Source organism: Protomyctophum parallelum (genome assembly GCF_964188405.1).
Source record: "Protomyctophum parallelum genome assembly, chromosome: 3".
NCBI lineage: Eukaryota > Metazoa > Chordata > Actinopteri > Myctophiformes > Myctophidae > Protomyctophum > Protomyctophum parallelum.
Window position 1 is genome coordinate 18,478,055 of NC_139698.1, and position 12,887 is coordinate 18,490,941.

General features: G+C 44.2%; 1 protein-coding gene across 1 annotated transcript; it reads left to right on the plus strand.

Moving 5' to 3' along the window:
- Window positions 1-10,415: 10,415 nt before the first annotated feature.
- LOC310855853 (actin, cytoplasmic 1-like) lies at window positions 10,416-11,543 on the plus strand (the record flags this gene model as incomplete). Its single annotated transcript, XM_083761015.1, has 1 exon — window positions 10,416-11,543. The coding sequence occupies one exon, from the start codon at window positions 10,416-10,418 to the stop codon at window positions 11,541-11,543; it is 1,128 nt and encodes a 375-aa protein (XP_083617141.1).
- Window positions 11,544-12,887: the final 1,344 nt, after the last annotated feature.

A 12,887-nucleotide genomic window follows, 5' to 3' on the forward strand; every position in this document is an offset into this window, starting at 1 on the left:
AGTACTATTTCCCGACACCTTCCTGTAGCGACTGCAGCAGTAGCTGTGGAGGTCACCTGCTGTGACCTCTCTTCCGGTAGAAGCTGATTTAGGAGCTCCTCCGTAGTGTTGCATAGACAGTTGCCTGCGGACCCACCCCTGGACTCTCCGTCCTCTTGGGATGATTCCATCTTCCTGTCGGCACTGCCAGATGTCACCTGTCGACATCCTCTGGAACCTGGAGATCACTGGACGGACTCCTCTCCCTTCCACACCTATTAAAAGGGAAGCATGCAGGCCCCCTACTCTCACTGAACTACCTAATAATTCACTGATGTCATATCAACAAGCTCATTTATGATAGGGCAGGACTGGCGGTTACGCTGAAGGGCAGATTGTTTCAACCCTGAAAATGGTCAACCTTGGTTGATCATCCCTCGGCTAATACTTCACTTCCTGGAGATACAACCCCTTCAGTCATGCTACTAGCTTATAGTCAGCTGGCCAGATCACAGGGTTGCGAATCCCATGATCACTATATGTAAAATGTGACGCTGCGTCCGCCGCCGCTTTCACCACGACACACACACATAGAGGGCACCCTGACTAAAGCCGATAATTGTTCAAATTCACACCAAGATACCTTCTCCCCTCGACAGAGCCCTCACAATCTACTGTTGACATCAGACTCCTCCCGTCACTCCTCACTCCTTTAGAGCAACGATCCTCAAACACTGCTCTGAGCTCACAATGGGTCTTCTAAACATAGTGGTATAGAAGATACGGACAGGACAGGAGGTCCCCAAGTAAGTATTATAAGTATTGTGAGTATTATAAAGTTCATTCAGACATTCATTAATTTGCTCACTCACACATACATTATTTTCGTCACCTCATGATTTCACTCACACAGGCTTGCAATTTTCCCACTTAACCCCTGGCTCATTCTACCCAATTCAAGCTTCATATAACCTGGCAAACATTGCTGTTTCTTCTGACACCGTAGGTGTACCAGATTATTATCCACCACCAAAATAAAAAATGTTAACAGTAGACAGTCTACCGTCGCTATATGCCTTTTTAAATGAGGAAATTACATGCCACAGACATTCACATCACACATAGGACAAGTATAAGTGTTATGTTTCTTCCCCTACAAAGAGAGACTGACCCCCCTGGACTCACTCACACACTCATCTGCCACGTCCTCTCTCACACATGGGAAGCAAAATAGCTATGCCCTCACGGTCCACCATCCTTACGGTTCCCGAGGCTCTTACGCTCATATCGCTTCACCATCCACCACGGCTCCACCCCAGGTACAGAAAATTGCGCGTCTTGTTCGGGCGACCTAGCCCCAGGTGGCAAGGTCACGGCCTGGCCAAAATAGGGGATCAGGCGGTCCACGGCCACCGCCCCTACTTGGGCAATACAACGGGTGCGTTGTAAAACGTATAATTCTGCATTTTCCTGGTCTTTCTGTTCACGGATTTCTTCGCGGTATCTACCGACCGATTCCACAATATGCCCTGAATACTCTGCGCTTGTAATGCGGCTATCCAGATCCCTAATTGTTCGCATTGTTTTTTGCAAGGGCCATGGCAAACCCTCTTCAATTTTATCCCAAATAAGCATCTGTTCTAATACACTCAGGTTTAAGCTGTCTCCCCCTGTCCTATTTAGCCAACACCGTTGAATCCTATTCACATAAATGCCTGGTGTTTCATCTTCTCCGAGCGGGGCTAGAACAGTTCTATCATACAGATCCAGCCAGCCCGCTCCGTTGATGGACGTTTGTGTCCCTTTTTCAGCAGTCCTTAGACTCATAATTAACACCAAAGGCACCCTGAACACTGAATCAGTACAATAAACAACCAACCACGACACTGTTTGTTATCGATACTCTATTTTATGGGTCTATTCAACTTTAACATGTGATGTAGGTTATGTGGTTTACTAAACTTCCAAAAAGGTTTAATATGTTTCTTTTATGCTGCAGCATGCAGTCCTCAAATCACCGGAGATCTTTTTCTGCTCTGGATCTGCATCCAGCTTTCTTTCTTCTAAAAATACAAAAATAGTGTCATTAGTATTAATTTTCCACTTCTTTAGACACTTCACTCAACCACATAAGCCCTCACAAAGTTGATTCAAAATGACACCACAATTTAGTAGTATGTATCGTAGATTTAATAGACCATCCCTTCCATACAAGGATGCAAATGAGATTCTTAATTACTCCCTGTTTCATTATGTTGTTCCCTTATACGTGTATACAGATTATTATTATTATTTTTATCATTATTATTATTTTTATTATTATTATTATTGTTATTATTAATGTTCCAACCCAACTCAATATACCATCAATATACCATCCCCCTTTTAAAACCTGTGAAACATGTTTTAACCCTAGTTTACTGTACCCCCAATCCTTAACCCTCAGTTAACCACCCAGGCAACGGTACCCAGGCCACTCCGACACAGAGTAAACCATTCAACACAACCCCATCAGCGCCATGCGTTGCCATAGCTGGGAGGGACAGACAGGTCCCCCACCCCCACCCCACCCCCCTCAATACTGAGGAGAGCGGGCAGGGAGAAGCAGCAGCACACACATGCATGCAGCAAAAAGTAATCCAGTATTTCTACTTCTCACTGCTGAGCGTGTGTGGATCATACATTCCTCTCCTCTCCTAAACCCCCCTCGGCACTACCCCATCGGCCGGAGGGGCATACGCACAGAGAAGCGCACACAGAGAGAGAGCAACAACTGCATGCCACTCCAGGCTAATATTCAATTCACTAGCCCCTATTTAATATAACAACCATCAACCATATGATCAACAGTCGCAGCATACCACCACCTCAACCATAGTAAATGACAGGGCGGGAACAAAACAAAACCTAAAAATCATATCTAAAAATAAAACAAAAGAGAAAAAAAACAGAGAGACAAAGGGACAGGGCCGTGTGAACCACTTGCTGTGTAATACAAGGATCCCGACATACGCTCCAAGATTCATAAAACAACAAAACATACTTGCTGAACAGCCTAATACATACAAGTATCCCAAATATGAAAACAACACCATTATCGGCGGCAACAGAGGCTGACAGGAGTCGTAGCCACCGATCCACCCTCACGCACACACAGACAAAGTAGACAGACCACACACCCCAACAGACAGACAGACCTGGTCACACATTTGACACCACACAACATAAAACATCCTATCCCATCCTACCACTGCAATTTCAATTCAATTCAACTAGTATCATCACATCCATAATTATCTGGTACCTCCATATATGTACCCCCAAGGCGCTCACGTTACCTGCCTACATATTCATATTATCGGGACATTTTCCACACAAGTGAGAATCAAAGCTTCTCCATAGCCTTATGCTACCCAATCGCCGTCAAATATATTATTAATAGACACACGCAAACATGCAAATACCACCGGCGCCCCCTCACGCGTCTTCAACCGAGGCCACGGCAATTACAGACGCTACTCCCAGCCATCACCACGGGACCCGCAGCAAGCGGACCTCCAGTCGTGGACTTGCCAAATTCACACTCGTCCACCAAGAGGCATCCAGCCTTCATATTTAGTCTTAACATCTGAAAATACCTTGATCTCCCGCGCGCCGTTCTGCCGACATCCATTAGCTATTTGTCATCGGTTTTTTAGAACGGAATCCCCCCCCACGATTATCTTGTATAATCGTTCAATTATCAAGACGCAATCCCACGTCCCCAGTAGTACAACAACGCAATACTGAGCTTATGGCCGTCACTGCATGCAACCATCGCCAAATGCCACATCAATTCATTTGTACAGCCTATATGAAACAGGTCAAAATACATCCCAACATTAACAAACACATGGCCCTATACACACACCATTCATTCATCACAAGCATAACACATTAGAATGATGCGGCCATCATAAACAAATCCAAATAAACTGTACAATGAATGTATAAAAGTCACATGGCATGACGCTATCAACACGTTCCAGCGAAATCTTTTTTCGGATGATAGGGTGTAGTCCCCAGATTAGATTTGCATAACCACAACAGGTCTGCCGCAGACACGCACCGCACGATGTATATGGAATTAATTGACTTCAGCTCTCGCCATAAAAACTCCTGTCGGCGCAATATCGCACCCAAATCTGTTAAAAAAATAAAAAAACCCTGGGCATGCATGCTCACGCGCAGCCCCCCCCTTCACCCCTTTTATAGTTTTCCTTTTTTTTATTTTAGTTTGTTTGTTTTTTGTTTTTATTTCATTTCATTCCATTTCACTTTTATTCAATTTCATTTAGCTTCACTTTAATTTAATTTAATTAAATTTCACTCTCATTTAGTTTTACATTTTTATATTAATTTACTTTATTCCTAGGAATCACCATTCCTAGCAATAAAGTAACATTATATGGATCCTCGCTGCCCACAATAACTGCAATATTTCCCACCATTACAACCGACGCCAAACCCAATAGGTTCTTTCCGTTAACCTGTTCATGGAAGCCGTAAGTAAGTATATGCAAATATGCAAATATCACTTACCGAATTCCCCCCAAAAAAATTAAAAAATAACAGGCTGAAAGCGTCCGTAGCTAGCTCGCCAGTTTTGTTGTTTATCGATGTCGATATGGTGGAGAATATTGCAGTGCAGGTTTAAAGGAACGGAGGTCCACGCATCTCTTTGTTTCCAATACCTTCATTTATTGCAGATTAGCCGAATAGTGACTTCTCAAGGCGAGATGAATCCTTCAAGTGCCTTCTCTTTGTCCAACAGCTCATATATGAATCAACAGTCTACACCGTGCGTGTACGTGCGTGTAAGTAGACTTTCAGGAGTCTAAGACACATTGTGTGTTAGGATGGATGTGTGTGTTAAACCTAAATCATAAACACATGTTTGCATGAATAGAGGTCTTGTTTCCTAGCCCTCCCGCAGTTGACCCGTCCGACCTGTGTCCAGCACCCAGGCCAGGAATGTCTCTCCCTGGACACATCAGTATTCACATGCTATAATGAACAGAGGCTTTGTTTCCTAGCCCTCCCAGAGCTGACCTGTCTGACCTGTGGGGTACCCAGGTTTTAGGAATGTCTCTCACTAGACCTTTCAGTATGGATCTTTAACTGTGTGCAACTCTGATGATCATAGCTGACTCATTAACATGACTATACTAAACATCTGAGCCACAGCTCATCGCTCAATGTGAATACATGTCATGTCATATAACATTGTGTTTGTGGATGTAAGTACAGGTATTCTCTATGTGTATTTATGACTAACTTAAACCAGGAACATCTTAAGACAGATTAAGCTTTGGTAATTGCATTCTCCATGGGGAAAGGGCGGTGGTCCACTGAATGTCAGGGCCCAGATGTGCACACTCCGGTTACACTTGGTCAACATGGTACTCTGTCTTGTCTGGCACAATCCAAATAATGTGTGTGGCTATTTACCACTTATTCTATATTCTGTGTCTTACAAATATGCCTTTACTGTCTGTTGTCTGGGCGCAAATACACGACATGGTGTAAAAATTGGAAACTGACAGTTAATCATAGTTTAGAGTTTAGAGTTTAGAGTTTTATTAGGTTCCCCATTAGCTGGTGCATAAGCTAATCTTCCTGGGGTCCACACAGAACATAAAAACATGGCATTCAACATGACATTACAGGACATACATTACAGGACATATACAGGATATATATAAATAAAATAAAATAAATTTGAAAATATTATCCTAATCATGATCATGACTGCTGTGCGTGTGTGTGTGTGTGTGTGTGTGTGTGTGTGTGTGTGTGTGTGTGTGTGTGTGTGTGTTTGCGTGTGCGTGTGTGTGCGTGTGTGCATGTCCGTGCGCGTTCGAGCGCCCTACAGTTTTTGGGTTTCAAGATGCCTCTTCAATTGTCTTTTGAAACTTGATTTAGTTTTTTCTTTTGTGATTATAGCTGGCAGTTTGTTCCACTCAGCCATGGCTCTATACAGTGTGCTGCATAGACCCTGTTCTGGCTTTAGGGACTTGATAGCACCCTCTTGTCTTGTGGCATGTCTAGTCTCATATTGATGTAATTTAGAACTGTGTGTAAGTTGATTGTATATAAGCAGGTAGGATGTTTCGTTTCATTAATATGTCTCAAGAAAACAAGGAGTGATATTGTCAGACTCTCTTGTCAGCCTCTCTCGTCCAGGAGAGCTTGACATGCATTTTTATAACATTACATCTCATAGTAAAACCCAGATCATGCATTTCAGACAAATCAGAACAAAGAGGAGTGGTTTTCATTTTCAACACAAATTACAGTAGGCTATGTTGAAAATATGTGGGTCTTAACTTGGATGAACATTTACTTTATGAATATGGCACATCGGTATTGGCAGGATCTGCAGGTAGGGCCCTAGGTGGCATAATAGCCTAAACTAAACAGCTGGATGATTTGGGATATGCTGCCTACTCCTACTCCACGTTTCACACGTGTGTCTGCCCTGTCATGGATTATATGGCGGGAATATGGGGCTCAAACATGAATATGAAGGGACAAATGGTTCAGAATAGAGCCATGCGGTACTTTCTAGGAGTGCATAAATTTGCGCCTGTATTGGCAATAACAGGAGACATGGGTTGGGAGCCGTGTGAGATAAGGTGGAGAGGCAGCATGATGGCCTTATGGAACCAACTAATCAGAATGCCAGAGAACAGAGTTGCTATAGGAAGATTTTCAACTGGGATGTATCAGTAAAAGGTGCATGGGCAAGTGCAATAGAGGACACTCTTGTACGAACTGGGTTACATGACAGTTTTCTAAATAACAGGGTTGTAAACATCTCCACGGTTAAAGACACACTTTACAGTTTATTTCAGAGCAAATGGTCACAGGACATAATGTACAAACCAAAGCTGAGAACATTTGTTACGATAAAAAGCTGTTATGCTAGTGAAAAGTAAGTTTGTGCCCAATTATCCAAAAGACAAAGATCCCCATGCCCAACTTCGTTCTGGGATCTTGCCCTTGCACCTTGAGACTGGGAGGTATAGAGGAGTTACAGAAGAAGAACGTATCTGCACCTATTGTGATATAAATGATATTGAGAATGAGTTCCATTTTCTTTTCTATTGCCCGTTGTATCATGAGCTACGTCAAAAGTTATTTAACAGATGTAAAAATGATGCAGAGCGACTGAGATGGATTTTCGAACAAAAGATATTTGCATTAGCAGAATATATAGAGAAAGCTTGGGACATACTGACAAAGAAAACTTATATGTGACGTATTTTATTTTATTTTTATGATAATTTTCAGTTTTTGTTTTGATCAAATACTTGGTGTAACTTTGATTGATTGATTGAAATATTTATTTACAGCTGAATTACAGTACATTTCAAGCACAAACTCAATACAAAGACTTAACTGTGAGTGGACGACCCAATTAAGCCTTACACTTGTTTACAACAGGGTCCACATTGTTCAATTCATCAAAACATTTAGAGACATACAAATAGACACTTCTATGTAGTTAAAGAACAGAACAGGAATTCATCATATAAACTTCTGTGTGGGAAGTGAACTTGTGATATTGTTTATTTATGTTGTTGGTGTCTTATAATCCCATAAGGGATGGGTCTTAACGACAAGACACGGAATTCATTAATTCATTCATTCATTCACACTTTTTTTGACATTAGCTTTTGTTGGTCGCAATATTAGTTAGTAGTGGGTAGGGGAGAACGGGGTAATATGAAACACTTTTTGCTTAAGTTGTCCTGGAAGCAAGGCAAAATGAGATGGCAGTAAAATCTAATGATCTACACATGTGTCAGGATGTCTTATATCAATTGAAATGATGAGTAAGCATCTATGACAAAGGGCCATGAAAATATGACCTTTAAAAAAAAATGGTCATGGCTCAATGGCTCAATTTGCCCCAGGTAGCCTAAGCGGTAAGTTGATCCAAGTCAAGGGGTAAGTTGAACCACATAATGTAATAACCTTTTGCAAATAGTCTTATTTATTTGTTTATTTTTTATTTAAACAATATAAAGACAATTAAATAAAGTTTGTTATTCAGAACCAAACAAATTAAAGGTCATTCAGTATAATTTGAGTAAAAAATATGAATAGTGATTCACATTAAAAAAATTGGCTCAATTTTAATTTACCCCCGGACATTTGGTTCATCTTACCCACAGCCACCATTTAGGAAAACAATGACTAGAATAATACTTCATACAATGTATTAGCTAAATTATTCACATGCTTCTATCCATTGGCAAACCACCAACATGTATGATATTACATTTTAGACTTACAACTTACCCGCTGGCTCATCTTACTGGCCCAGCTGTGTTACTTATGTTGCCTCTCTTGGCCAGTTAACACTTTAGTCTCAATGTGTTTTTTGAGTGGTGCAAACCACTCCTACAACCAGCTTGCAATGTCCTCGTACCTGTTTGTTTGTTTGTGTGTGTGTCTGTCTGTCTGTTTAAGCACGAGTATGTGACTTAATAATAGCAGTAGGGGGCGCCAGAAACAGTGAGAGGGGTAGTGACTCTAATGAGAGAGAGTGAGAGAGAGAGAGAGAGAGAGAGAGAGAGAGAGAGAGGGGGGGGGGGGGGGGGGGGAATTGCACCACTCAGTTCACACGTGTGTGATTTTACTGGTTAAATAAAACACACGCACGCATGCCACGCAGCCCACGCACGCACCTGTTGAAGACCCAGGCCCTGATGTAGACTGTTTGGCATTGGCAGGGTCAATGGGCTGGAGCCAGGCAATCCACATATAGGCCTACTCTGCTATAATATGATCCCACAAAAGTATGAATCCAAAGCAGAGTGTAGAGTAGGAGAGTAGTGACCTGCTTTGATCTCGCCGCAAAGCGGGTGCCTATGGGATATAGTTCCAAACATTGCTCCTATGGCTGGAACTATCCCATTGAGATAGAATGAGCACCATTTTGTTTCTACTCGGTCTGTGTCTCATCCAAGGCCCCAGTGAAGCTCTCCAACGTTGAGGCGCTCGGCCCTAGTGGTAGAGTGGGGACTGCAGGCGGACCCGTGGAGTTATGACGAGGAAACCCTGTGCAGCTGGGCTTTAACGTTGAGCGCTCGTTTGCACTTCCGCGTTTTGGACTCCAAATGTTGGTGTCCGGAAGTAGAACATGCGGAAGTAGACGGTTCTTCCGGGTGCTTCAAAAACGCCACTGAGCAAATTACACTGACATGAATAGCAGGGGCCGCGGGGCTATCGTGCCGGTCAGTCTCTATAGTTCTTTATACTCTATGTCTATGGTCGCATCATGGGAGGGCTGTGGGCAGTTCAGAAACCAGTCTACCACTGTCATCATCTATTATAATAATAATAGAAACCGCAGGCCTTCTATTCTAGAAAAGTTGCAATGAGACAATGGAAGCCATCGTTCTCACGATAATAAAAATCTAAATAATAATGCCTAACGATGATGTCACAGCCGGAGTAGAAAAACATTGTGTTTTTTCTTTTCATGAGATGTGAGTCACTTACCACCGCGGTGTGACGTCATGTTGTAGTTTTCGGTGGTCACCTTATCACCTAAAGCTGGAGTATGAATAGGCCTTTAGGGTACCACCGTTTACACATTGTTGACAGGATGCAGAGGGAGATTACGTTCACAAATAATGAAGATCAACATAATTGACCCACCAGAGCCTAAATTCTGTCTGGATCGGAGGTCCCATCTTAGCTGCAGGTACCAGAAATGTGGCCTTTTGATACATTTTGTGTGACATAATATGGTTCAAATCCATAATTATTCTCAATAAGACGATTATGTTCTTAGTTTGGCTTTGTACCATGTATCAACAGGCAATCTTTCTTTTATATTTAAGGAACATACAATTATGCATTTCATGAATATTACAACATCATCTATTTAAATACATAACAATTGTGTTAGTTTGAGTTAATTTGTCCTCAGCTTTACCTTCATGGTGATTTTCAACACTGGCATGTCAAACTCGGGGCAAGCTTGGACATACAAGGCTCATACATAGTCTGGATTTTCGGTGGTTAGGTGACCACCAAACTACAACATGACGTCACGAGCCGTGGTGAAGAGCAAACCACCGCCACCGCTCCAGCCCTTCTCTCTGTTTTTACTCACCACCGCTCAACGTTATTTCAGCTCCGGTGGTGGTCACCTCACCACCGGAGCGGTGGTCACCTCACCACCGACAAATCCAGACTATGAATAGGCCTTCACATGACGCCACGGTGATGTCACCGACGGGTATATTTAAAGTCCTCCCACATCACAGGTTAGATATTTGTATAGGACGCAGATAAAAGAAGCCTTAGAATAAAATCTTTACCCCCTGAAACAGCTTCACGTAAAGCAGAACCACCACCTAAACCCAAGCTCAGTCATGGATGACGACGTCCTCGCACTGGTCATTGACAATGGCTCAGGAATGTGCAAAGCCGGTTTCGCTGGGGACGACACGCCGCGCGCCGTCTTCCCCTCCATCGTCGGCCGCGCCAGGCACCAAGGAGTGATGCTGGGCATGGCCCAGAAAGACAGCTACGTGGGAGACGAAGCCCAGAGCAAGAGAGGTATCCTTACCCTGAAGTACCCCATAGAGCACGGGATTGTCACCAACTGGGACGACATGGAGAAGATATGGCATCACACATTTTACAACGAGTTGAGAATCACCCCTGAAGACTACAGCATCCTGCTCACGGAGGCCCCCCTGAACCCCAAAGCCAACAGAGAGAAGATGACACAGATCATGTTCGAGACCTTCAACACTCAAGCGATGTACGTGGCCATCCAGGCGGTGCTGTCCCTGTATGCCTCTGGTCGTAACACCGGTATCGTCATGGACTCCGGGGACGGCGTGACGCACACCGTGCCCATCTACGAGGGCCACGCCCTTCCACACGCCATCCTGCGTCTGGATCTGGCCGGACGCGACCTCACAGGCTACCTCATGAAGATCCTGACCGAGCGCGGTTACTCCTTCACCACCACGGCCGAGAGGGAGATCGTGCGTGACATCAAGGAGAATCTGTGCTATGTCGCCCTGGACTTTGAGCAGGACATGAACACCGCTGCCAACTCTTCCTCCGTAGAGAAGAGCTATGAGCTGCCCGATGGAGTGGTCATAACCATTGGCAATGAAAGATTCCGCTGTCCAGAGGCCCTCTTCCAGCCTAACTTCCTTGGTTTGGAGACTGCGGGTATCCACGAGACCACCTACAACAGCATCATGAAGTGTGACATCGACATCCGAAAGGACCTGTACGCCAACATTGTGCTGTCCGGAGGTACCACCATGTACCAAGGAATTTCCGACAGGATGCAGAAGGAGATCACAGCCCTGGCCCCATCAACCATGAAGATCAAGATCATTGCCCCGCCAGAGCGCAAGTTCTCTGTCTGGATTGGAGGTTCCATCCTGGCCTCCCTGTCCACCTTCCAGCAGATGTGGATCAGCAAACAGGAATACGATGAGTCCGGACCTTCTATTGTCCACCGCAAATGCTTCTAAATAGACCTAGTCTTTTTTCTTCCCTGAACAAACGCAGAAACGACGACATCCTTGAGCTCCACTTCAGGCTTCTGCCAGTTGAGCTCGGCAGTAGACATCGACGAGATGACCAATTAACTCTGTACAGTGCAAAGCTAACAATCACACAAACGAAACACTGAGGGAACGTGATGTCGACTTCGTCAGGCGAAGGCGAAACTGACCGACTTCAGACAGCCACGACAGGCCTTGAACATGAAAAAGTTTTTATTTCTGTATAATTTTTTTGTATTTTTTGAGCCGCCGTCCTATGCACAGCTTTGTGTGTTTGTGCGTCTGTCCGTTTGAGCACGGAATGTGCTCAGCTGATTGGCTGAACACGGAACATTCTCGGCTGATTGGCTGAGCACGGAATGTGATCCATGATGATGTATGATGATAAGAGCGCCGCTCACTTCACACGAGTGTGATTTTCTTCTTTTTTTTTACAACGTTTATTTTGGACAACGGGGGCAAAATGACAGGTGCTCAAGCCCCCTCCACCCCAACAGCCTGTAAATGGTTAATGGGGCATTTATATAGCGCTTTTATCCAAAGCGCTTTTCATCGATTGTGTATTTCACCCATTTCACACACCTATGGCAGAGGAAACCATGCAAAGCACCAACCAGCCCACCGGGAGAAATTAGGGGTTCGGAGTCTTGCTCAACGACACTTCGACACGGGAATTCCGGGATCTAACTGGGAACCTCGCGGTTCCCATCCGGCTGCTCTATACCGGCCACTCTTACCCCTGAGCCACTGTCGCATGTGCACGATTACTGCCGGGACAGTACACTATGCCAAACTGCAAAAGGGGACATGTCCAGTCCAGGTAAGATTCTGATGGGTTTGTAGCTGACATTTCTACTGGACCCTGTGCATCCGGAATGTTCACAATGTGATGTACATGAACTTAGAGCAGCTGGCTGCCCGATAAGCGCCAGTAGACAATGTTTTTTGCTCAAGTAGAGGCCTTCACGAATCCACAATGAAGGACCCCAAACCTTTGTTATGAACCTGTGACATTTGTTCTGAGATCTTATTGGTTCTGACATTTTTTTAAACAACTCGACAGATCTAACCTGACTCCGCCAGATTGCGGCAGTATACTCACAAGTTCCCTCCTCCTGCCTGCATCTGGGATCTCTCAGGCAGAAACGATGAACCCAGAAGCATCGGGACAAAAATCTCCATAATAATTTCGAGTTGTATAGTCTTGTTGGGTTGTGTTTACATTTTGCACTGTGGCACAGCTTCAATGTGTCATAAATCTCGCGTTGATCCCGCCTCTAGCGGCCCCATACAGCAGGGGGTTGTGGGTTT